This window comes from Uranotaenia lowii, chromosome 2 (assembly GCF_029784155.1).
Source record: "Uranotaenia lowii strain MFRU-FL chromosome 2, ASM2978415v1, whole genome shotgun sequence".
Lineage (NCBI taxonomy): Eukaryota > Metazoa > Arthropoda > Insecta > Diptera > Culicidae > Uranotaenia > Uranotaenia lowii.
This window is the reverse complement of record NC_073692.1, coordinates 389,162,869-389,186,413: the sequence shown is the minus strand read 5'-3', so window position 1 is coordinate 389,186,413 and position 23,545 is coordinate 389,162,869. Positions and strand designations below refer to the sequence as shown.

The window sequence follows — 23,545 nt, the reverse complement described above, 5'->3', positions numbered from 1 at the left end:
TTTAACTTCAAGAATGCTAAAGACGCTGCAATTTCTTGATTAATGAATGTGATCGCTTTGAATGGCCATAAATCATATCCGGCATGCAACCTCTCACTTGTCACCGTGCATTGTTGAGCACTTAAACGTGGAACTCAGTTTTCAAGTAACTTTATTTCGCTAGCTATTGATTAAAAAGTTGGAATAACTAATATCGCTATCGCTTTCATTCAACGGTTGATCAGCCCCCCAATCTCTCAGTTTGTGGACAGCTGGAACCCACTCTCCAGAGCTCCACCTGATGGATCGTTGAGTTCCTACTTTCCCCTTCGAATAAATCACTCTCAGGAGATCGCTTCAAGCCACGGCGTGGAAATGGCTCCGAAAAACTGCGCGCCATATAAAAGCCTGATACTAGTCGGTCACTCTCTTGGTTCTTGCAAAAAAGTTTCATGTGTGGCACCTCGGCTTTCGAACGCCACTAAGAGCCGCTTGATTAAGAGCTTGATTAGTGTATAATACACCGGTTAAGTTTTGTGGAGCCCAGAAACTCCCGCCGGGCTGGTCGCTCAACGTGATCTAGGTGTGTGTTGTTTTGTGGAGCCGAATGAGTGCACTCACTTGACTTTCAGTTCTCCCAGCTCCCAACTGAAGCCGGCAGCAGCCAGTGCATTGGGGAGAAGCCACTCAGCCCAGTTGGCCTAAGCCGAGTTGCCGAATTGTGTGCACAGCTCACCCAGCCGAAGCCATTGATCCAAAAAGGCAGCCCTAGTGGCCAACCAGTGCCAGTGTGCTTTCAGTGTGATTCAGTGCCTCAACACCAGCGCCAGCATCAGCTGCTACTCCTGTTGATTGATCTCTGTCTGTGGAGGACCCTAGACGTCCTAGACAAACGTCTCAAACGGCTAGAAAAAGGATATAAATTCTTGTGTCCGTTCTGCAGTGCAGCTTTCGTGAAAACACGACGCGGGTGCTATAACACGAGAATTATTCGGTGAACAGTGACGGGTGCCGTTGCGCAACTCATTTCCCCTCAAAGTGTTTGTGTTTCAAGTGAAATCGAAAAAAGCCACCAAGCCCAAAGAACGGAAATAACCGTCGCAGTGACAAACGTAGTGATCCCTAGATTTAAGATTTGTGGATTAGCTTCTCTCTGAGCCAGAGGAAGCATCCTTGTCTTTTTTTTCCCGGGGGAAATTACCAAGTGCTAAGGGAAACAGTGCAACAGCTGGAGTGAAGCTGAAAGCGGGAAATATGGTGAAGTTTTTTGCCATTATTGGCGTCATAGCGCTGGTGACGACGGGTAAGTGAACGTTATTCATTGTCTTTTCAACTTCCCGCATCATTAATGATTGCTGAAGTGATTAGAACAAAGCAGGATTCTCTGTTGGGGTTAAGAGACTTGAGCGAGCAAAAGCGACGAACCTGTTTTGAATTTCTTTATGATTCTCGAGAATGCCCAAGTATTGAAGTGAATAATTATTTGATCGATGGTTTATCGGAACATAACAGAAGTCTTGAAATTTCTGAAGATTTAAAAAAAATAGTTTATAGAAACAGGAAAAATATTCATATTTATAAGAAACATAATAAGATTTAATATAATTGAGTATTTTTTGTGTACCATGTTGGTTCCATTCCATTATTCAAATTAAAAGAAATTTCTTCCAAGCCTACATTTATAAGCAACATAATCTGACTTTGCTATTATTTCTTTGACAATATTTAAAGCACGGGTTTTGTTAACACTTAATTTTATGACGTATACTGTCTTTAAAAGCCTTTTGGTCCGCTGATAGCCGACCAAATAAAACAAATAAAGTAATTTTATTTCGTTTAAATGTTGATATAATCCCACATTTATGTAATTTTTTATAATCCCCTATTTAAAGACAGTTAACTCAACTGTCTAAAGATTGTAGCCAATTATCTTCAATTTTGTAAAAGATTAATTTCAACTTTATTTGTCTTGAAGATTGTTTTACTTGGAACTTTATGTCGATAATTGAACGTAAACTTAGAAAAAAAAAACAGTAATAATATCAGACACTTAGACAAAGTTTTTGGAAAAAATAACATTTAAAAATATCTTTCAAAAATGTATGGAGTTGTCTAAAATATTCAAATAAAATTAAAAAAAATCTGTATATTACCTACACAATAAAAGTGTATTCCAATAAAATTTATTTCAATATACTTGTTTTATAACAATTTGGTGACTCTTTTAATGTGATGGCCAATATAGAGTAGAACCAAAGTTTTGATGAAAAACTGATTTTTCATGTTTCTCCCACACATTATGTCTTAAAATCACATATTAACTTCAGGCTCGTTGAGCGACACCTTCCCGTGAACCTATTTGACCCAAATTTGGTATGAGATTTTGTACTAAGCCTAAGGATCAATTTCAGCCTGCAGCGCATAACATTTCCCAAGTTCACAAGCTTGGATTTCCAATACAAATTTGGGGCAGTCTAGTGAAAATTGATTGTAATTTTTGGAGTATTGAAGCAACAGTTTTACCCGACTTAGCCTTGGCAAAAAGGCCTACTTGAACAAAATAGTAACTTTTACTCAATAACCTACTACAGATCAATGTCTTGTCCTTAATTCAAATTGGGTTGAGGGTTTGGCCAATTGTTCTAGTCTCAGAATTAAAATAATTGTAATGAAATGAAGTTCCACAGTTTAAGAAAAATTTAATTATAAGAGTCCTGCTTTAACTGAAAAATGGTTCACAGTTTAAAGTTGAAGATTTTCATTTATTGGGAAACTTGAAGAGCGCAAATGATTTGACTTACATTAAAAAAAGACAAAGGTTTGCTACTTGTTTTGGAAAAAAGAGTATTCCGTATTAAATATCTAAATTACAATATACAGAGGGTTCGAAGAGTGATTGAATGAATTAAATATGAAAGTTACAACATCAGATTGTTTTCAATATGCAGTATGACCCATAAAAAATGCAAAAATGTTCAGCCGTCTACTTTGAGTTGTTTTTGACGACTTCTGATGATTTTTCTTGTGTATGTTTTAGCTCTAACCGTCATCTGTTAATTGACGTAACAATAGACAAGATGTACACAAAGAGGATAGTGACTAGTTTGCTTCTCGCCCAAAAATCTCCCAACCAAATAGCGGCGGATGTAGAATGCCATCTAGCTCATTTCTACCGCGTGAAGGGTTCTCATCTTGATGAACCATGGAAGTGGAAGGCACTGGAAATAGACCTACTTTCACAACGGCGAACAGACAAGAAGTCCTCGATTTAACTGTATGCATAACCCTGCTTCTAGAAAAAATAAATAACTGGGAGGTGTCGGATGAAGAATACGTTTATAGAGACCCTAGGAAGACCCTAGGAACTGCGATCTCTACAAATACACACTTGAAGCTTGCAAACGTTTATTGGATGTGAAAATACGAACAACAAAGCAATATGACGAAGCATCAAACAGTTTTTCGAATAAGATCATAAACGCTTTCGAAGCCAGCTGTCCGCTGAAAAAACGTGTATCAAAAGAACTCCTTGGAGAAACAGACAACTAGAAAAGTTAAGGGAAAAAACAGGGAGACTTTTAAACAAAGCAATAACTGACTCAAACTGGGATGACTATCGTCCAGTCCCTAACTGGGTACAATAAAAATATTCGAAGATCCAAGAGAAGTAATTGAAGGCACATGTGTGAATCCGTTCAATCTACTCCAGAAGCTACCAGGCTTCAGAAAAATCTGTCTAAAGAACACTTAAATGGACTGCGTCAATTGAAAAAAACAATGGGAGTTCACTACCGATCCACTCCAGACCCCCACATCAATTACTACTAAGTACGTATTTCCCAGGATACACCGAAGGGATAGACATTTTGGACATTCCGGCTGGAAAACCCAGCCAAAATGTCAGACGCGAGGAAGCTCTCCGAAAATCGCGCACACTATCTTTACACCGTCAATGGTTAACCGTACCTTCGAGCCATATAAAGCAGCTGGCGAAGATGGAGTTATAATCCAAATACAGTAAACAAAACAAATGGTAGCACTTGCTTTTTTCTGCTGGGGAAAGAGTCCACTGCGACCATTTAGCTGATCTATTGTGGTAATACTCCGCGTTACTATTTTTACTTTGCTATGCTACTTGACACCCCAGCACTATTGTTTGAAGTTGCATTTGTTTACCAGTAGCACTACGAGCACATACATATCCAGGAAGGATCTCCAAGTGCAATCTAAGTTCCCTTGAAAAGATCATCCACATGCATGTGCTGCATTACAATTCCAAGGTATACCCGGCATTAGTGAAAACTAGTTCCAAAACCGCCAAGCTTCATCACGCTATGTGTGCCAGGTTATTTCACGACCGGGATTCGATCTCATGATCGTTGGCTTAGAAGACAAGGATGCTATCTTCTAGGCCACGATCTGATGGCCAAAACCTGCTTTGGCAGAGATGTTCGTCACCACTATCTATGACCCTTTGTCATATTTCCACTCAGTGGAATAAGGTGCGCGTTATCTTCATCCCGGAACCAGGAAGAAAGATAAAACTCAACCAAAGGCATTCAGAACTATCAGTCTGACATCCATTACTTGAAAAAAAAATGGAGAGGATACTTGACGAGCACATTGAATCGCAGTATCTAAGCTCGAATATGCTAAAAAAAATTTCAATTTGCTTACAAAAAAGGTATTTCAACGGGAACGGCCTTACATACTTTAACACAAAACTAGAATAGACCTTAGAGGCAAACGAAAAAGCACTCGCTTCTGTCCTAGACATTGAAGGAGCAGTCGACAAGGCATCTCAACTTCAATCGAATCAGCAATGTAAAGACGAGGGTGCCATTCGGAGGATTTACAATCAAAGCCACTCCAACAAAGGGATGTTCCCAAGGTGGGATTCGATCACCGTTGTTGTAGTCATTGATCGTGGACGACCTCCTAAAAAAAACTTATATTTATGAGATTCGAAGTTATTGGCTTTGCAGATGACGTAGTTATAATAGTTCGAGGAAAACACGAGAACGTGTTGTCAGATAGAATGCAATCTGCACTTAAATACGCACTATTCTAGTGCAGGGAAGAGTAACTGAACATTAACCCTTCCAAAACTATGTACTGTGGTGGCATTCACTAATAGACGAAAAATAGGATTAAAACCTCTAACATTAGACGGGGTAATTCTAAACTTCGAATCACAGGTGGAATACTGGATTCGAAGCTATCATGAAAACCGCAGATGCATGTAACAGCTTTGTGGGTCTGCCTTGAAGGAGTAGGGAAAAAATGGGGACTGAGGCCGAAAATGACCTATTGGATATTAAAAGTCATAATAAGACCCAAAATCTCTTATACCTCATTAGTATGGTGGACCAAAACTGTGCAAGCTACGACCCGGAAGAAATGAGCGATGCGTCAAAGACTAGCAACGCTATCTATAACTGGAGCAAAGCGAAGCCACATTGAACGAGGCTCTAAATGCACTACTAAACATTCTGTCACTACATTAATTTAACGAGCTAAATGCAGAACGTATTGCCTTGGGACTCTCAAAAACCAAAACTCAACTCTCTATGTGGGGGATCTTAAAGAACAAATCCTGAAGAAATTTTAAATAAACTCACTAATTGTAAAGGGTCATACCCTTTTTAACCAAGAACAACACAATCAACTATCATTGATAGGAACATCGTGGAGTCAAATTGGCCTGCGGTTACTCCCGGATTGCTTAATTTCTTTACTGATCAGTCAAAAATGGATAAAAGAACTGGGGCAGGGGTGTTCGGACGTAGACTCAGGATCTCAATTCCTACAAGAAAATGGTCAACAGTATTCCAAGCAGAAGTTAATGCAATTCTAGAATGCACTTTAGCCTGTTTGAAAAGAGGATACATAAGTAAACACTAGTATCTACATGTTAGCTGACATCCAGGCCGTTTTTCGAGCACTTAGTACGTTCACATGTTACTCCAAACTAGTAGGAGTGCATTTTTTCACTAAGAAACCTGGTCATAAGGGAAAGAGTATTTTTATTCTGGGTACCATTCCACTGCGGTATCCTAAAGAACGGAGAAGCAGACCATGCAGCTAGCAAGGAAAGGATCTCAGAGAATGTTGATTGGACCTGAACCTTTCTTTGGAGTATCGAACTGGGAAACCACCACTCTGTTGTTTCCAATTGAAGAACAGCACAGGGAGCATCTCAAGCGAAAATCAATTACCAATTTAGTTAGTTTATTGATAGATATGTGGGCTGAGCCCGTCATCCCGCAAACTTAAGACTATCTTAAATATAATTGTCGTCTTAAAGACATAATGTAAATGTTTAAAATTGTCTGTACACTTGAATTGAAGTCCATTATGTTATTTATTTATGCGGTTCGCTTCCCTCATGTATCGGTGCGCTGGCTCGTTATGGCTGTAATTTGTTGTTCGATTTCCACCGGTGTAGCACCTGCGTCTTCTTAAGACCAAACTGCTGGAATTGGTTGCTATGCGGGACCGTAGAAAGGACGAATCTATGATGCCTCGATCTATTTTCAGGAAGAATTTTAAATCGTTTATGCGGTGCCGATTCTCTAGTAGATCCAAGTCCAATAGATGACATAAGCTCACATACTCTGGCATTTGCTCTCTCCAACCAAGATTCCTTACCGCAAATTTCATTAACCGTTTCTGGACAGCTTCTAATCGGTTTATATGTACTTGGTACATGGGCCTCCAAACTATGCTTGCAAATCAAACTTCGATCTAACCAAGCTAATTTATAGGATACTAGCTGACCCGGTGTGCTTTGCTACACCTTTCAAAATTGAATGATATTTTCAGAATTAACTCTTATTTTCATTGTTTTGTTGGCATTATTTTCAATCAAATTGTAACATAATTCATAAGCAACCGCTATAAAATGAGAGCTGCAGCTGGAGTATCGGATTGCAATCCAAAAATAACTTGAACTAATATTCTGAATCTTGATCTATAAATTTGTGTTAAAGATCTGATAATTTTAATCTGTTTCTTTAAGCTTCGCCCTAAAAAAGGAGGGTCTCAAATAAATCGCACGCAAACAATCCAGCTGTTAAAATATGGTTGTTTTTGCTTGATTTATTCTGGATTTATGCTAAAAACTGATAAGAGAGCACCCTCCTGTCCTTCCCTCCCCCCCTGCTGAATGAAGGGGCGGGGGGGGGGGGGGGTGATTTTTAATAATCATACCCATTTTATTCATTCCCAAAAATCTTCTTGTATCAAATATTGTTCCATTGGTTGATAAGTTCTTAAGCTTTACAACAAAATTTATATGGAACCCCCTCCGTTCTTCTCCTCTCTACACTGTTAAGCGTAAGGGTCTATAACAATCGTAGAAACACTCGTAACCAAGTACCTTTCCATGCCATATTTGTTTCCATTTGTTGGCTTCGTTAGCATAAATTGAGAACTAATGCTAACAAAATTGTATTGGGCTTGTTTTGTTGTGTGCTACAGTTATACTGAACATTGTAAGGGAGACCGCTTCTCCCCATTTACATCCACCTTTTCGAAGGAGTGAGGGATACGAAATATTCATAGAAGCATTTCTCGTACCCAAATATCATTCCATGCCAAATTTGGATCCATTTGTTGTTGTAGTTCTTGTGCTATGCAATAAAAATTGTATGAAACTTCCCTCCCTCTTTCCTTTCTCCCCGCTGGAAGAAGGAAGGGGTTTCAAACAATCATTAGAACATGTCACGCTCCCAAATATCCGCCCATGCCAAATTTGGTTCCATTTGCTTGATTAGTTTTTAAGTTATGTAAAAAATTAAAAAGAGGGCCCCTCCCTCCTTTATATCTCCCTACTGGAAAGAGGGAGGGGTCTCAAATAATCATAGAAATATTTCTCGTATCGATATACCTTCCCATGCCAAATTTGGTTCCATTTGCTTAATTAGTTTTTGAGTTATGTAAAAAAATATGAAAGAGGCCCCTCCCCCTTTCAACTGTAAAGAGGGAGGGGTCTCAAATAATAATTGACATTTTTTTCGTATCAATATACCTTCCCATGCCAAATTTGGTTCCAATATCTTGAATAGTTTTCGAGTTATATGAAAAATTGTAAGGTAGCCCCCCTCCCCCCTTCCTATCACCCCACTGAGAGGAGGGAGGGGTACCTAATATTCATTGAAATATTCTCCGTTCCTACATACCACCTCATGCCAAATTTGATACCATTTGCTTGATTGGTTCTCGAGTTATGCCAAAAGTTGTCTTAATTTTGGGAGGCCCCTCCCTCCCTTCATGAGAGAGGGAGGGGTCTCAAACCACAATAGGAACCTTCCCCGGCCTCCAATACCCCCACCTGCCAAGTTTCACGCAAATCGGTTCAGTAGTTTCCGAGTCTATAGGGAACAGACAGACAGACAGACAGACAGACAGACAGACAGAAATTCATTTTTATATATATAGATTTAATTGTGTATGTCGTAAAATTTGATGCATTTCATTAACATAATGAGCCGTATTTCTGGCAAAAAGATCATCCGTTATGAAAATATCCAAAACAATCACTGTAGGTCCTGCAGGTTTGAAAAAAAACCTACCTAATATGCAACTTCTGCCGGCGCCTCTCTCAATCGAAGAGAACGTATACTGGGGGCTAAATTAATATGCGCACAAGACATATGGTTGCACATAGGCCCTAAAAATGTTATATCATATATCCTTAATATCATACTGATTGGGATAAGATGGTCAATCAGCAATCAACTGTCACTTCAATCGATAGTGCCGGTGAGCCGGATAGCATCTAGTAACGCGTTTTATTACTACAGTAGATCAACTACAGGTTTTCATGCACTGTAAAAGAGGTAAAATCGATCAAGACAAAAGTGATGCTGAATCCAGTAACATCAATCTGGAGGCTACGTTGGAGAAATAGCAGCTGATAGTGGGGTTCTCGGGCGAGAAACTTTTTTCGATTGATCCGATTTCCAACTCACATACGGATCACTATATTTTACCAATGGCTGAGGATGTTCTAGAGAATGTGAAATTCAAGTTTGCTATCAAGAATCTCATCAGAGTCATGGTATTTGAGGAGGTTTCTTCGAATTAATTGAAGATGCCTTCTGTTTTCATAAGTAAAAATGGAGTAAAAACGAATACTGAAGTCTACATGGTCATTTTGAAGAATCTGGCGCTTCTGTGGATATGAGCAAAATTCGGTGAACCCGAGAATGTAGTTTACCAACTACTGGAGCCCATGCTATCCCTCGAAACGGATCCAAACCTGACTGGAAGAGAATATGAAATTTTGACCGAAGGATCTTTGGCCTCCGAGCAGTCTGAATTTAACTTTATGATATGGGCGTATGTTCAAGCGTAGGCCTGTGGATACTTCATCCATGTGTTGATTTTTTGAAGGCATCCATCTCTGAGGAGTGGGCTTCAATGTCAGAGGCTTATATTGCGGAAGGATGCTCCCGATTCAGATCTCACCTGGAGAGAGTAGTTGAGAACGAAAGTAGACACATCGATTGATTGTTTTTTAATCTGTCTATCTACATGTCTGAATGATTTAAATGGTTTTGAAATTATGTTAACAAAAAAAAAGTTATTTTGAACCTTGGTGACAGATTTTCACATTTTTTATGGCTCATAGCATATACTCGGCAATGTAATATTTAACTTAAATTTCCTTTTCATAGTTTTTTGTCGTCGAAACACGGGAGTTACAGCTACTGTATCTAATCCTCAGGGAAAAACCTCTGCAGAAATTCAAATATGAGGAGCTATAAATTAAAGCCATCATTATAATGTTATTGTTCCATAAGTTTTGCACCAAATTTGGTCGTTCTGGTAAACGTTCTCAAAAACAGATTAATGTTGTGGACCGAATTGAACAGGGATTAATAACTTTAACTTAGCACTAGGTTAACGGACGAACAAAATCATTGTTTTCATTCAAAATTTTAATCCCTATGAAAGATATATTTAAGTTTAAGCTATATGCCCATAAGTTTTACCATAGCAAACATTTTTGTAGGTATATTTCTCAAAAACTTTGTTATACGTCTCATATACATTATAGAATGATCGTATGAAACACGAAAAAATGGCATTTACTTACCAAAGGGGAGGCAATATACATACATATTTTCAACTTCTGACTGAAGCGATAAGAGTATACGATTTGGACGATATAAGACACCATATTCATATATACTGAGAGAATGCAAGAGAGCACAAGTTTTTTTTCTCGACGCATACGAACCGTTACCAGCGACTATATTTGCTGCCCTTGTCATTGGAAAATTCTTGCAAATACACCATTTGATTTTTAACAATCTGGTTGCACTGGCGATCGTAGAGAGAACAACAAAGCTGTTCTCTCTCTGGACCCACGCGGGAGAAAACAAAGAAACGTAATCGTCTTCAAAATCCGCAAACATGGCGGTTTTTTTATCATATCCGATTTAAACCATTTAATCCGACTTTGAGTAACGATTTTTACGACCTTTTACTTGCGTTAGTTGGAATTACGATTCGCAGTAACGTTTTTAATGATGTGAGTTATCATTTTAATGCGATATGATGTTTGCTGGGCATATTATTTTCTAGCTGAATTTGAGTTATTGTTCCAATTCAAACAGGTGGTATGATGTTCGCATGACTCGAGAGAAAAAAGCGCCTGTCAAATTGGCGGGCTCCAGAAATCCTAGTGGTGAAATGCTTTGCTTGATGAAATATAAAAATTATTTCTGAATGAGAAAAAACATATGGAATGCTTTGTATCTCTACGATTCCATTCATTGAAAAATTTACCTGTAAACATTAAAAAGTCCTCTGATAATCATTAATATATTTACCCAATGATGTGAAAATATGTAGGGGTTAAATAAATGTTCAACTGCTATCTTGGATTTTCCGGTAGATAAAAATCTTATTTCGAAAAAAGGCAACCAATTTTGGTTTTGCTTCTCTGAAGCTCATTTTTCAATACAATCGATTTTCCAAACTCAAATTTTAGTTTTTTCTCGTTAATTTTGTTTACATTTTCATGTAAAATATTTGGTTTCTCAAAACTCTTAGTTTTTTCAGTTTTTGGAATGATATTTCAATGAGCGCCTCTGGTCATATTGGTCTGAGCAGTTTTGTAAGGCTATCATCAACATTTAGAAATTTTTAGTTTTGTGACAGCCTTTTCTTTGAAATTAATTCTTTTTGGTAGATTTAATACTGAGTTACAAATCAACCGCAGATTGTTCCTGTTAAAATTAAATAAGATTATGATACGAAAAAAAAATTTATCAATACCTTTCAGATCCTAAAAATGAATTTGGCAAATCCGCTCGAATCATTAAGATGAACATATACAAAAAAAATTGCAAGACCATGCACAAAGCTGCAACAATGTTAAACCGCATTGGCAAATCCAACGACTCGAAACACTCCCCCTGAATGCCAAAAGGTCAACATGTTTCGATAGGATGGTACACCGAAACACATGTCGCAACGCCAGCCATAAATCCACTGATGCAAGCCATCAGCCAAATTCTTGGCAGGCGTGAACCCCAAACAGAATGTCAGCCCGAGCCACAATAATGCCTTTGGCAACCCTAGAATTGTAATTTCAAATAAACATAGATACAACCGTGTAAGAAGAGCCACAACACAGGGTCTCGAAATCGATTGGCTTCACCCTGATTTGGTCGTTGCCTCTTCAATTTGTTCCTTCTACTTAACCATCACTATAGCTTGGGCCAGATATATTCAAAGACGATGGCTAAACCAATAATTTGAAACCATCCCCAGGCTTCGGGCGATATTTGATGCGGTTGACATTTCGCGATTGTATTCTTTATTGCACTTTTGCATTGTTGCAATATGTTCGTTCGGTTGTAGAAGAAGCTAGAATGAATTTGAGAAGACTGAACGATCGGTTGAAGTTGAATTGAAAAACAGCTCATCAATTTTTATCTCATTTTTGAACGTTTATATTCTTCAAAAGTGCCAATTCAGATTTTATTTCAACAGGAAAACCGTGTATTCATTTGACATTTGTTCAACGTTAAAAAATTCCAAGATAAGTTTAGTTACTAAGGCAATGATATATCAATCATTGAGTGAATGGCAAAATTCATCCAAAAATACACCATGACACGCGAGCCGGAGTGTAAATTTCGAATGTTTGATGTCTGCAAATTTGAACAAACAATTATCGCTCCCGAACAGGTAGTTAAATGGAATGACAACATCATTGATGCTAATTTTTGTTTGATCGAAAAATAAACAAAATTGCGTCCTTCACAACCTCATGATTTGCGATCGATGCAACTTCTACCTTGACCCGCTACTTGGCGGGTGTCGTTGATTCGATATCAGCGCTTATCTAATGTTTTGGTTGATTCACACTTTGAAGCAGCGTGTTTGAAATAGAGTAATCTTAAAATGGGACGTTGAATCCAAAAAATTGCAAAATAAATTAGGCTTTTAAATTGTTGCAGATATGAATTTTGTAACCAATATTTCTTCAATAAATCTTAGAACTTATTCAAATCTATGATCTTTCTCTTTCCCTACAGTGACGGCAACGGGACGTACGAAACGGCAGGCCGAAGAAACGAAAAAAGAAGAATCCTTCGAGAAGGAGCTTTGCAAAGACAAAGATGCCGGCGAATGGTTCCGGTTAGTGGCCGGCGAAGGCGATAACTGTCGTGACGTCATCCAGTGTACATCGTCGGTGAGTTACTATATTTTTCATAGTTTGTGGAAATTGGCATAGCTAAAATGCATTTTTTTGGGTAGATAATATTAATTTCAGTTTTTGAAACTTTGTTCAAACTACATTAAAAATCTTAGGAAACTATAGAGAGATAAGATGTATGCAAGAAAAACTAGACAGCAGATCAGCACCTTTGTATGCTTTGTTTTTCCCAGCAAACATTTAAACCTCAACTGCATACAAACCCATATATGTACGTCCTAGACATTTTTCCACATGTTTAAGCTTAATTCGGTACGGTTAAAAATTTCCATCAATTTTATTGCATCCAAAATTCAATTATCCATAATGATTCCAATAAAAATTCGTCGTCAATTACGATACTTCAATGATATGATATTAAAGTTCACTGGTGTTGGGAAAAAGTGGTAGAAATTTTTACATTTTGAAATTTTACCATGCAAAATTGTTTTCAAGATCTTTAGGCGTTGAATTTTTTTTACAGCACTGTTTACATTTCAGCCGTACGTGATAGAAATATTACCATTTTTACATCACAGCATGCGAAAATACAACACGTGTTGTAGAAAAACTTGAAGGTCACCGATCTTGAAAATGTTTTTGCATGGCAAAATTTTCAAAATGTGCAAAAAGTGACAACATTTTTACCACTTTTTTCCAACACCAGTGAACTTCCTCATACAAAGATCAAATGTTCTATGAGCATGTTGTAAGCACGCAAAGTTTATTAAAATATATTTTAAAAGATACTCAAGTTTGATTGAAAGTTTATGACTTGGGGTAGGCTGTGCCCGAGAAAAGCAGACGAAAGCAGCTGAAAGCAAAGTTCTCAGTTGTGAAACCACAAAAGGCAAGATCCTCTATGAAGCTGCGTTAGAACTTCACCCATATTCAGGAGCACATGAATGTCCAGGCTAAGAAGGACGAACAAACCACGAAACAACTTTCAACAAACGGTTCATTGTTATCTATGTATATTTTCTAATAGAAACTGGATCTTATTTGGTCTATATGAATGCCACCAGCATTAACTTAAATTAATTAATTGCATTAGTTAAAGTGGATGTGGCCTGTAAATTTCGTGCCAATTTAATAAACAAAAATAAAAAAGCTAGATGATGTTGCTTTACATCCAAAAAAATATCGAAACAAGGGAACGATACAGCGGTTACCGAAAAAAACTTCAATGATGATACTGCTGAGCTAAAAGCTTGTTGTAAATTCTTTATTGGAGAGATCTCTTCTATTCTTTTTTCATTTTTATTTTCAACAAAGTTCGGCTAGAAAATTCTGGAAATCGAGAATTCTCCTCATTCTGGAATGTTATCTAACCGAAAATGGCATTAGATGAGATTTGTTTACAGAATAAAAATGCGATAATCAGCAGCTAATGAAACAAAATAACAAATTTTGGCGATTTTTGCTATGTTCCGTGGAATACTTGCCTCAAAGGACTTGCAGACTTATGGTTTCTCGATGTCTGCTGTAGTAAATTTACCATTAAGTGGAGCCGTGTTTTATATATTATGAGTACAGCGTAATTCGAAAGATGTGGAGTAAGGTTTTCAATTGTTGTTTGATGAGATTTAAGATATTGGTTATTGTTTTGAAGAATTATATTATTCGAACTAAAATTGATTGATTCCTCTCTTCAATCTATTAAAATTTGTTGCTTCCGAGCCGGTTATGCTAAATATTATTTTTGGCAATTGATTTAGGATATGGCATTGCCAGAGACGAGTTTGAGTTTTATTTATCTTTGTATAGTAGTTTAACCAATTTGAATAATTTTTCCTCGAAGCAAGTTAGGATACTGAACAGATCAACTTTTAAATTTAAAATAAGAGCCAAGTGTATGGTAAATCGAGTTAAAATTCTACCTTTGTGGTGCTAAAGCTTCTTAAGAGCTCTAGACGTAATATTTTTTTAATTGTTCGAACGTGGTAGCTTCAAGAAACAATATGATTTTTTAGCCAAAAATAAAAATTGTGTTCCGTAATTATTTTCGACAGACATTGTATCCTGAAATGTTTTATGCCGGTTTTCGATCCTTACGATGTTTTTGGTTTATTTGCACTAATTTTTCTTTCAGACTGTTAGATGTTCAGGGCGGAATTTGCTAAAAGCTTTGCACTAGTAAAAAGTGTCTTCTTTCTCCCTTTTCGAAAATCTATCAAGCATTGAAGCATGAAAGTTTTAACAATATGTGAATATCATATTTTTTCATCATTTTAAATTTTTTCACCATGAAAAAATCTAAGCACAAATGTATGTTGCAATATGCCAATCGTTGGAGTGGCGGTGAGCGATGCGTCATCCAGCTTATCCTCCAAAAGCTCCATAAGAATCGAGCTAAAATATATTACGGGTTCTCCGAGTTGCTCCAGAATCTTCGTGTGCCTCTGGAATTCGTCGACGATTCGATGAAGTGCATCCACCGAGTTGTTCGGGATTTTGGGATACTTGAGCAGGGCTCGGATGTGCTTTTTTCGCAGAAGAGTCGTATTTGAATAACGGGTTACCAATGCCTCCCACGCAACAGAGTAGTTGTTGGCGGTGATGGTAATCGACTGGATTAAATTAGCTGCCTCGCCCTCAAGGGCAGCGCGAAGGTAGTGAAATTTCTGGACACATGAAATTTCCGTCGACGACACGAACGTGTCGTGAAACGTCAGCCACTGATTGAAATCGCCATCAAATTCGGGTAGCGTGATCGTCGGGAGTTTAATGTTCGCAAGATGGGCGGGGGCGGATGTTTCATTTGCAGCATCGGATGCGGTGGGCCCAAACGATTCCGGGATCTTGGAAGCTAAACCAGCATTGACCCGGAAATAAATTGATTCGGTTTTGCTTCGGATCTCCAAATTTTTAGTGCCCGCATCCTCCTCTTCGTCAAGCTCCTCGCAGTCCGCCTGCACTTCGTCGAACGATTCCCACAGCTTCTCGAGACGCTCCAAGCGGTATCGAACTTCCCCTTGGTGTTGGTCCTCGACGTATTGATGCAGGAACTGTTCCATACGGTTGATTCCGGCAATGATATTCGCCCTTTTCAGCTTCCTGGACTTCAGCTTCTTGTCGTCAACCATTCTGCCGACGATTATCCGGTTGCAGGAAAGTTGAATCGGAGCTGGTCAACTAAAAGGGTCGAAAAAAGACCAAGAAGTACCGCAAAAGGGGATGGTATTGGGTTGGAGAGGTACTCACCTGGTACCTCTTCAAATGAGGCCTTTGGTTTCAATAAATAATCCGGAACAGACGGCAAAAGTATTTCGCCAACCTCAATTGTGAGGTTATGATGATGACACGCGGGTTCGCAGCGGGATGGGTCGTGATTCTATTCGGGACGGGTCCTGATCCTGGTCACGGCACCAATGTTCGGGACGGGCTTATGGGTTTGCGGGTTGTCGGGATGGGCACTCGGGGTCTCTTTATCACTCGGATTGCGGGGCGGGCAGATGATCGCACTTCCAACGGGAACCAAAACTAGTCGGGTTTGTCAAATTAAGTGACGGGTATTTAACCGGGAAAAGTCCACTAGAATGCACGGGATTCACTATGTGATCGTAAAGGTATGGCTTAATAATCGATTGCACCACTTTCGGGGACGAGTCACGAGTTTAAAAACTGTAATTTTTAGCAATTTTCGGGAGCGGATAGAAAAACGCGTGATCGTGTTTCTGTCAACTTTCTATTCTGGCTAAATGATCGTTAGGTGGTACAAAAAATGATGATGGTGGCACGGAAGCAAAAAGAAACGCAAAGAATGAAAAATAAGATTTTATGGCAAACAATTCCACAGTGATTATTCGATTTTAGATCTAACAATCATAGTTTTACCACCTTTTTAAAACAATGGATAGCTATAATTTTTTATGAGTTAATGAATTCGATTCAAAACTTTTCCTAAAAGACTCATGATCAATGTTTGAATCGATATTATTTTTTATTTTTTCTACAAATAAAATTCATACCAAAAATTGTTTGGTCTAAATGAAAAAGAGAATTGTGTTTTCTTAAAAATAATTTTGGCAGAAAATTGAAAGCAATCTTTCAGAATTTTCTTTTTCTAAGACTTACATTGCCGGCCAAAAGATTGGGATCACCCACTTAAAAACATGCAATTTTGATCGTTCATATCTCAGCCGTCTCAGAACATATTGCAAACCTTTTGATCTCATTTCAAAGATAATGAGCAATAGCTATTTTGGAGTCCAGATATAATGTTTTAAATTTGTACTCAAAACTCAACCTAAAGTTAGAACATTTCCAAAAAATCGCACTCAATATTCAAAACCGATCATCTCAGGATAGGGTGGACCAAATCTCAAAATTTGAGTTGCATTTGAATCCTTATTCTTTACTTCTCAAAACACAATCAAAAAATTTCGTGCAAAAATTTAAGAATGTACTTTTAATTAATAAAATAGACACTTGAGTTATCGTCCAAAAGTTTGGGATCACCCCTTAGTATGGTGTATCGTCCAAAAGTTTGGGATCATTCTTTCAAAAACATGCAAATTTATTTTATTCATATCTTTCTCATCTAACATCGTATTGCAGATCTGAAGAGTTCATTTGGAAGCTTAGAAATTGTGGTTTTTTCATAAATTCATTCAAAAATTATATTTTAAAGTGATAACCATAAAAAAATCAGAATCATATGTGGGAACTTTCAAAAACAATTGATTTCAGGTGATTTTTTATGATTATCAATTTGAAATACAATTTTTGAATAAATTTATGAAGAAACAACAATTCCTAGGCTTCCAAATGAACCCTTCAGATCTGCAATACGATGTTAGGTGAGTAAGATATGAATAAAATAAATTTGCATGTTTTCTAAATGATGATCCCAAACTATTGGCCGATACACCATACTAAGGGGTGATCCCAAACTTTTGGACGATAACTTAAGTGTCTATTTTATTAATTAAAAGTACATTCTTAAATTTTTGCACAAAATTTTTTGATTGTATTCTGAGAAGTAAAGAATAAGGATTCAAATGCAACTCAAATTTTGAAATTTGGTCCACCTTATCCCGAGATGATCGGCTTTGAATATTGAGTGCAATTTTTGGAAGATGTTCTAACAAACAACAAACTAAAACATTATTTCTGGGTAAAATACTTCCGAAATAGCTATTGCTCATTATCTTTAAAATGTGATCAGAAGATTTGCAATATGTCCTAAGACGGCTGAGATATGAACGATCAAAATTTGCATGTTTTTAGCCAGTGATCCCAAACTTTTGGCCAGCAGTGTAACTTTGTTTGTCAAGATCTGCAGTTTTTGCTCTGTTTTCCTCATCATTCCCTCATTTCAATGCGAGGAGGGTTCACGAACTACTATCGACACATTTTTGGTAACTGATTAACGTAGCATTTGAAGAAAATCTGAACTTTGTTCCATCTGTTTGATAAGATTTTGAAGAAAAGATCTCAAATTAATCCTACGCAAAAAAACGCCTTGCTTTTCCCTTCCCTCCCTAAACTGCTTGAAAGAGGTAGGGATCCCCAAAACCCTCTCATATCAAATTTGGTTCCATTGGTTGATTAGCTATTAAGCAATTCAACAACATTTATATGGAACCCCCTCCATTCCTTTCCTCTCCTCACTATAAGGTCTGTGACCCCCCCCCACTTCCTATCTACATACTGGATTTTCAAATAATCATAGAAACATTTCCCCTACCAAATAGTTTCCTATGACAAATTTGGGTTCATTTGTTAGATAAATTTTTGATTTATGCTAAACAATTGTATGGGAGCTCCCTTCTTTGATCGCCAATAGACGGAAAAAGTCTAAAAAAAGTATATAACTAATTCTCGTATCAAAATGCCCTTTCATGGCAAATTTGGTTTTACTTGCTCGATGGTGTCTCTCCCTCCTATCACATCACTGTAAGGAGGAAGTGGTACAAAATAAGCAAAGCTGTCCATGCTTAACTCATCAACAATAATTGCAGCACTACTAAGGGGTCCGTTACCACTGGCTTGAGGCAGTTTTGAATAATCTTACTCCCTTCCAACTGTTTGAAACAAATAAAGAATCCTGAAAAGGTACCTTAGGAACTTATTCAATCCAAATCTGCCGAGACTCCGGCTGGCTTGAACCCACTTTCCATCGTATATCAGTTTTCGGCTCGTTTGATGCCCTGGCCAACCCTCTCACAAATCCCCAATAATAGATTTAAGCAATTTTAAATATTAATTTCATTAAATAGTTTTTACTCATGTTTCAAATGTAACCTTGTAACAATTCCAAATAAGAGCAAGTTCACTAGTATTGGGAGAAAGTGGTAGAAATTTTGACACTTTTAGCACATTTTGAAAACTTAACCATGCGAAAAAATTTCAAGATCTGTGGCCTTCCATAATTTTTACAACACGTGTTGTATTCTCGCATGCTGTGATGCAAAAATAGCAATATTTCTATCACATACGGCTGAAATAGAAACAGTGCTGTAAAAAAAATTTTTGTATGGTAAAATTTTTAAAAGTATCAAAATTTTTATCACAACACGAGTGAACTTGCACTAAATAAAAATTTTGGAAGATATAAAATGTAAAAAAAATTAAATAGGAAGCTGAATTTTCTGGATCTTGATATACACCGAATTTTTATATACATTTTCTAATCACAGTAACCATCGGAATTTATCCACTGTTGACAACAGCCTAGTTGCGATACAAACTACAAACACAATATAGGTACATAGATAATGCTCTGAATGGTGTTTGTCTAAATAATTTCCTCCGATTTATTCTATAGAAATGAGATGTTGGGGCACTGGAACTTTAACTTTGAACTTCCATATGTTTTTACTCTGTGGATATTTTTTGTCAAATTTCCAAGTAAGATAGATCAAGCTATTATCTCTCGAAGTTTGAAGTCTCTAAAAAATTTCTGACATGAAATACAGCAATTCTACGAAAATCTACGCCCTTTTTCGACTTTAACCATTCAAACTGCGATATCTCCTAAAATATAAAACTGAAATGTGTTAAGTGCTTTAGGTTGGATTAAAAGTTGTTTGAGGTACAATATTTAGGATTTTAACCAAAAATGGGATTCTTAGAATTTTGGACGAATATTGCATAAGAAAAACAAATTTTCTTTTCAACTACCTGCAAACCATTTCAAATCAAAATATTTCTTTAAAATCACGAGATTCTGATTTTTAAACTCAAATGGATCATCCATTCCATTTTTTTTTTCATTTTCATTTTTGAGTTGTCTGCGAGGAAACATGTTGTTACCATAAACCATCCAAAACTCAAAAGAGTGCTTTTATCAAAAACGAAATATTTTAGAAACTTCAAATTTCGTGAAACAATAGAGTTAAAGTTGATATTGATATTCAGAAAATTTGGACAAAAAATATCCTCAGAGTAAAAAGTTATGAAAGTTTAAAGCTGAATAGTTGATATTTTAAATTTGGATCAGAGATGGAAGCTTTCAATAAAAAAAAAATTAACTTTAAAACAGATTGCCTTTTTTTAACGTGCAGTTATGACGTGATGACAACCTGATAACAATACATAAATTTTCATTTTTATGTTCAAACTCCAAAAACAAGGAAAGCTGATGTTTAATGTATATGAGAACCTCCAAAAATGTGTTATCAGGCTGTTAAACAGTGTATCTAGATATATGACTTACATGTGTTATTGTATACGCAAGCCAGTTCAATTAATTGCCATGTTTTTGGATAAGTACCAAACGATGTTAACATGACTTTCTCGTTGTATGTGCTAGTGTATTATTTCATGACAAAATAGATAATTAATTGGAAACACCGCAAACAACGAGCAACACAACTAAACTATCTACTAAACCAATGTTAATCAATGCAGCGACCTTCATGATGTGCATCACAAAATTTGCAAACAAGCATACGTACATGGGCAAATAACAAGGTGGGCTCCCTCAACCACCCTTATACCTTCTTAACACTTCTTCTTCTTTCCACCGGCCATTTCTTGCCAGAAACAGCGCCAAACCGAAGCTCATTACCGAAGCTTTTGTGTGATTACACGTTCAATTACGCGGCACACCTCACACCTGGCCATAAGGTATTGCGTTTGTGAAATAGAAGCAAAAACAACAAGAACTAACTATAGGCATATCTCGATGTTGTCGAATTAATCGACCGTCAAAACTTCCGACAACTTCGACTGTGGAGCCCATTGAACACGCACCTTATGGCCTGTGGCCGCATCTCTTATCTAGATTCGTGGATGAGTATTCTTAAAGTTAACGATGGGCTGCTGGAGAAGATGATTCGTCGTGTAAGCTCACTCGAGTTGATGTTACTAACGCCAAGGTTTCCCCCTTCCTTCTCTTCCCCTCTCTGCACAGGGTCTACAAGCCATTCGATGCCCGGCCGGTTTGTACTTCGACATCGAGAAGCAGACCTGCGACTGGAAGGACGCCGTCAAGAACTGCAAGAATAAGAACCGCGAGCGGAAGATCAAGCCACTGCTCATTACTGATGAGCCACTCTGTCAGGACGGCTTCCTGGCCTGCGGTGACGGCAACTGTATCGAACGAGGGCTGTTCTGTAACGGCGAGAAAGACTGCAACGACGGGTCGGACGAAAACTCGTGCGGTAAGTTTGCAACCTTCATGTTTTCCAATAAGTTTAACTATGAACTGAGACGGAAAACTATGTAGATAAAATAATAATAACTATAAACTATCGCCCTTAGCTAATACTAGTTTGCTACACTGACAAGTAAAATTGAAACCAGATATTTTTACTGCACAGACTTTCATCGCTGGTGGAGCTATCAGTTTTGTATATAAACCAACAATTTTGGTTGCCCTAGGATTTGTAACAAAATATTTCATAGTTTGCATGTGAATACTACACAGGAAAAAAAACTCTGATGTGAATTTGCATCGTTTTCATTGCAAATTTTTGGACAATCGCATTCTATCCAGTTTTATATGGTATCCAGTTTTGTATTGTGTATAAATTTACATCGTTATCGATGTGAACCAAAAAAGATAATTTATTTGGTAATTTACATCATCCAAATTCACGTCTGATTGTGATGATCATGATATGACATGTAGTTCTGAAATTTATTGCAGTGTAGCGCTGATGTCGTCACGCAAAATAATCTGCACTTAACGGCTACGTGAAAAACTATATAATTTTTATCCAATTGATTTGACGTGAATGCTTCGAAAAGATTATGTAAACGCGTCCGCTATAGGAATTAATGCTTAATGAAAATCACCTAAAACATACGTAAATTTTTTTTGAGTTCAGCTCTATCACTGAATCAATCATTGAGCTTCAAAAAAATAATTTAATTGCGGGTACTTTAATAGCGCACTTCGGTTTTTACGATCCTGTAGAAATTGAAAAATATTAATTAATTAAAATTAAATACGTTAATGATAAACAATTTACCATGTCTGTAGAGTACTTGTTCTGTGTTCCTAAATCGTAAAAAAAAACAGCCACAGCCAGCAGTTTCTCTTCCGGGGAAGGTGGAGCACGCCCCTGAAGGGATCAAAAATTCGGCCCAGATAACACTTTCTACCTCTCTTTAAATAACGGTCTTCTTGCCTGCAAAATTATAAACAAATTAAAATACATCGAAACATGTTCAAAGATACTATTTTAAATGAATCTCACCAGAACGGAAACACTCGATCAGTTTGCACTCCAGTTATTACATCTCCCGAGGCAGTACAGAATTTCAGTTGCTTAGGTCTACACTTGATGTGCCGGAACTTGCTAATTGGTTTTTTCTCCTATCTGTTGAAGGATTGAATTTCTTTCTTCCGCGCAATACTGGGATACATTTTTAACTTTTAATATCCAAACAGACTCCGCGACCTCAAACATCTTCACAGCAGAAAACAAAATCATCTAGCTGATGTCAACTCCCTTTTCTTATGAGAATTTGCAAATGATGCGACCACACGTTCGCTCAGAAAACGGATTTTGAGTTATCCACATAGAATTTACGTGAAATTCAGGCGTCAGTTATGTGAAAGTAAAATTTAATTACTACATGGGCATTAGACTGAGTCGATTTGGGGTCATTTTTGAATTTCTCAAACCCTGGTGTCTTAAAAGCTTCGGTTTGGTTCAAAACTCATCCATGATTTTTTGCAGAATTTTTAAGTAACGTTTACATGAGTAAATTTGAATTTTTAGGTTTGTATGGGAAAATTAAATATTTTGTACTGAAAAATCAACATCATTTTTGTTTCTTCTGTGGAACCAAGCCTGCTAATGGTTTTTGTGCCAATTTATAAATTTCTTACAGGAAATTTTTCGCTAAACAACTTTGTCGAATATCATAACTTCGTATCTTTTTAGACAAAAAAGTTATTAGCTGTTTAACAGGTGTATATCTTTTTGGATTGATAAACCATGAATTCAATTGACACCACTGCTTGTGCCCCACAAAGTATGGCATGAAAAGTGGTCTTGCAATACTTCGCTAGGCACCCAGCAGTGGTGTAAATTGAATTTCCTGATTATCAATGCCAAAAGACATATACCTGGTAAAGAGCTAATATCTTTTTTGTCTAAAAAGATAAGAAGTTATGATATTCGACAAAGTTGTTTAGCGAAAATTTATAAATTGACACAAAAACCATTAGCAGGCTCGGTTCCACAGAAGAAACAAAAATGATGTTGATTTTTCAGTACAAAATATTCAATTTTCCCATACAAACCTAAAAATTCAAATTTACTCATGTAAACGTTACTTAAAAATTCTGCAGAAAATCATGGATGAGTTTTGGACCAAAACGAAACTTTTAAGACCCCAGGGTTTGAGAAATTCAAAAATGACCCCAAATCGACTCAGTCT

The 23,545-nt window shown here is 37.1% G+C and overlaps 1 protein-coding gene across 1 annotated transcript in view; it reads left to right on the top strand.

Annotated features, from left to right (window-relative positions):
• The first annotated feature begins 435 nt into the window (after positions 1-435).
• LOC129747084 (chitin deacetylase 1) overlaps positions 436-23,545 on the top strand; it is a 39,273-nt gene continuing 16,163 nt past the window's right edge. Inside the window, exons 1-3 of the mRNA XM_055741100.1 lie at positions 436-1,282; positions 12,540-12,697; positions 21,063-21,312. Coding sequence (XP_055597075.1) covers positions 1,234-1,282; positions 12,540-12,697; positions 21,063-21,312 — 457 coding nt within the window. The 5' untranslated portion in view covers positions 436-1,233. The remainder of the gene's footprint in view (positions 1,283-12,539; positions 12,698-21,062; positions 21,313-23,545) is intronic.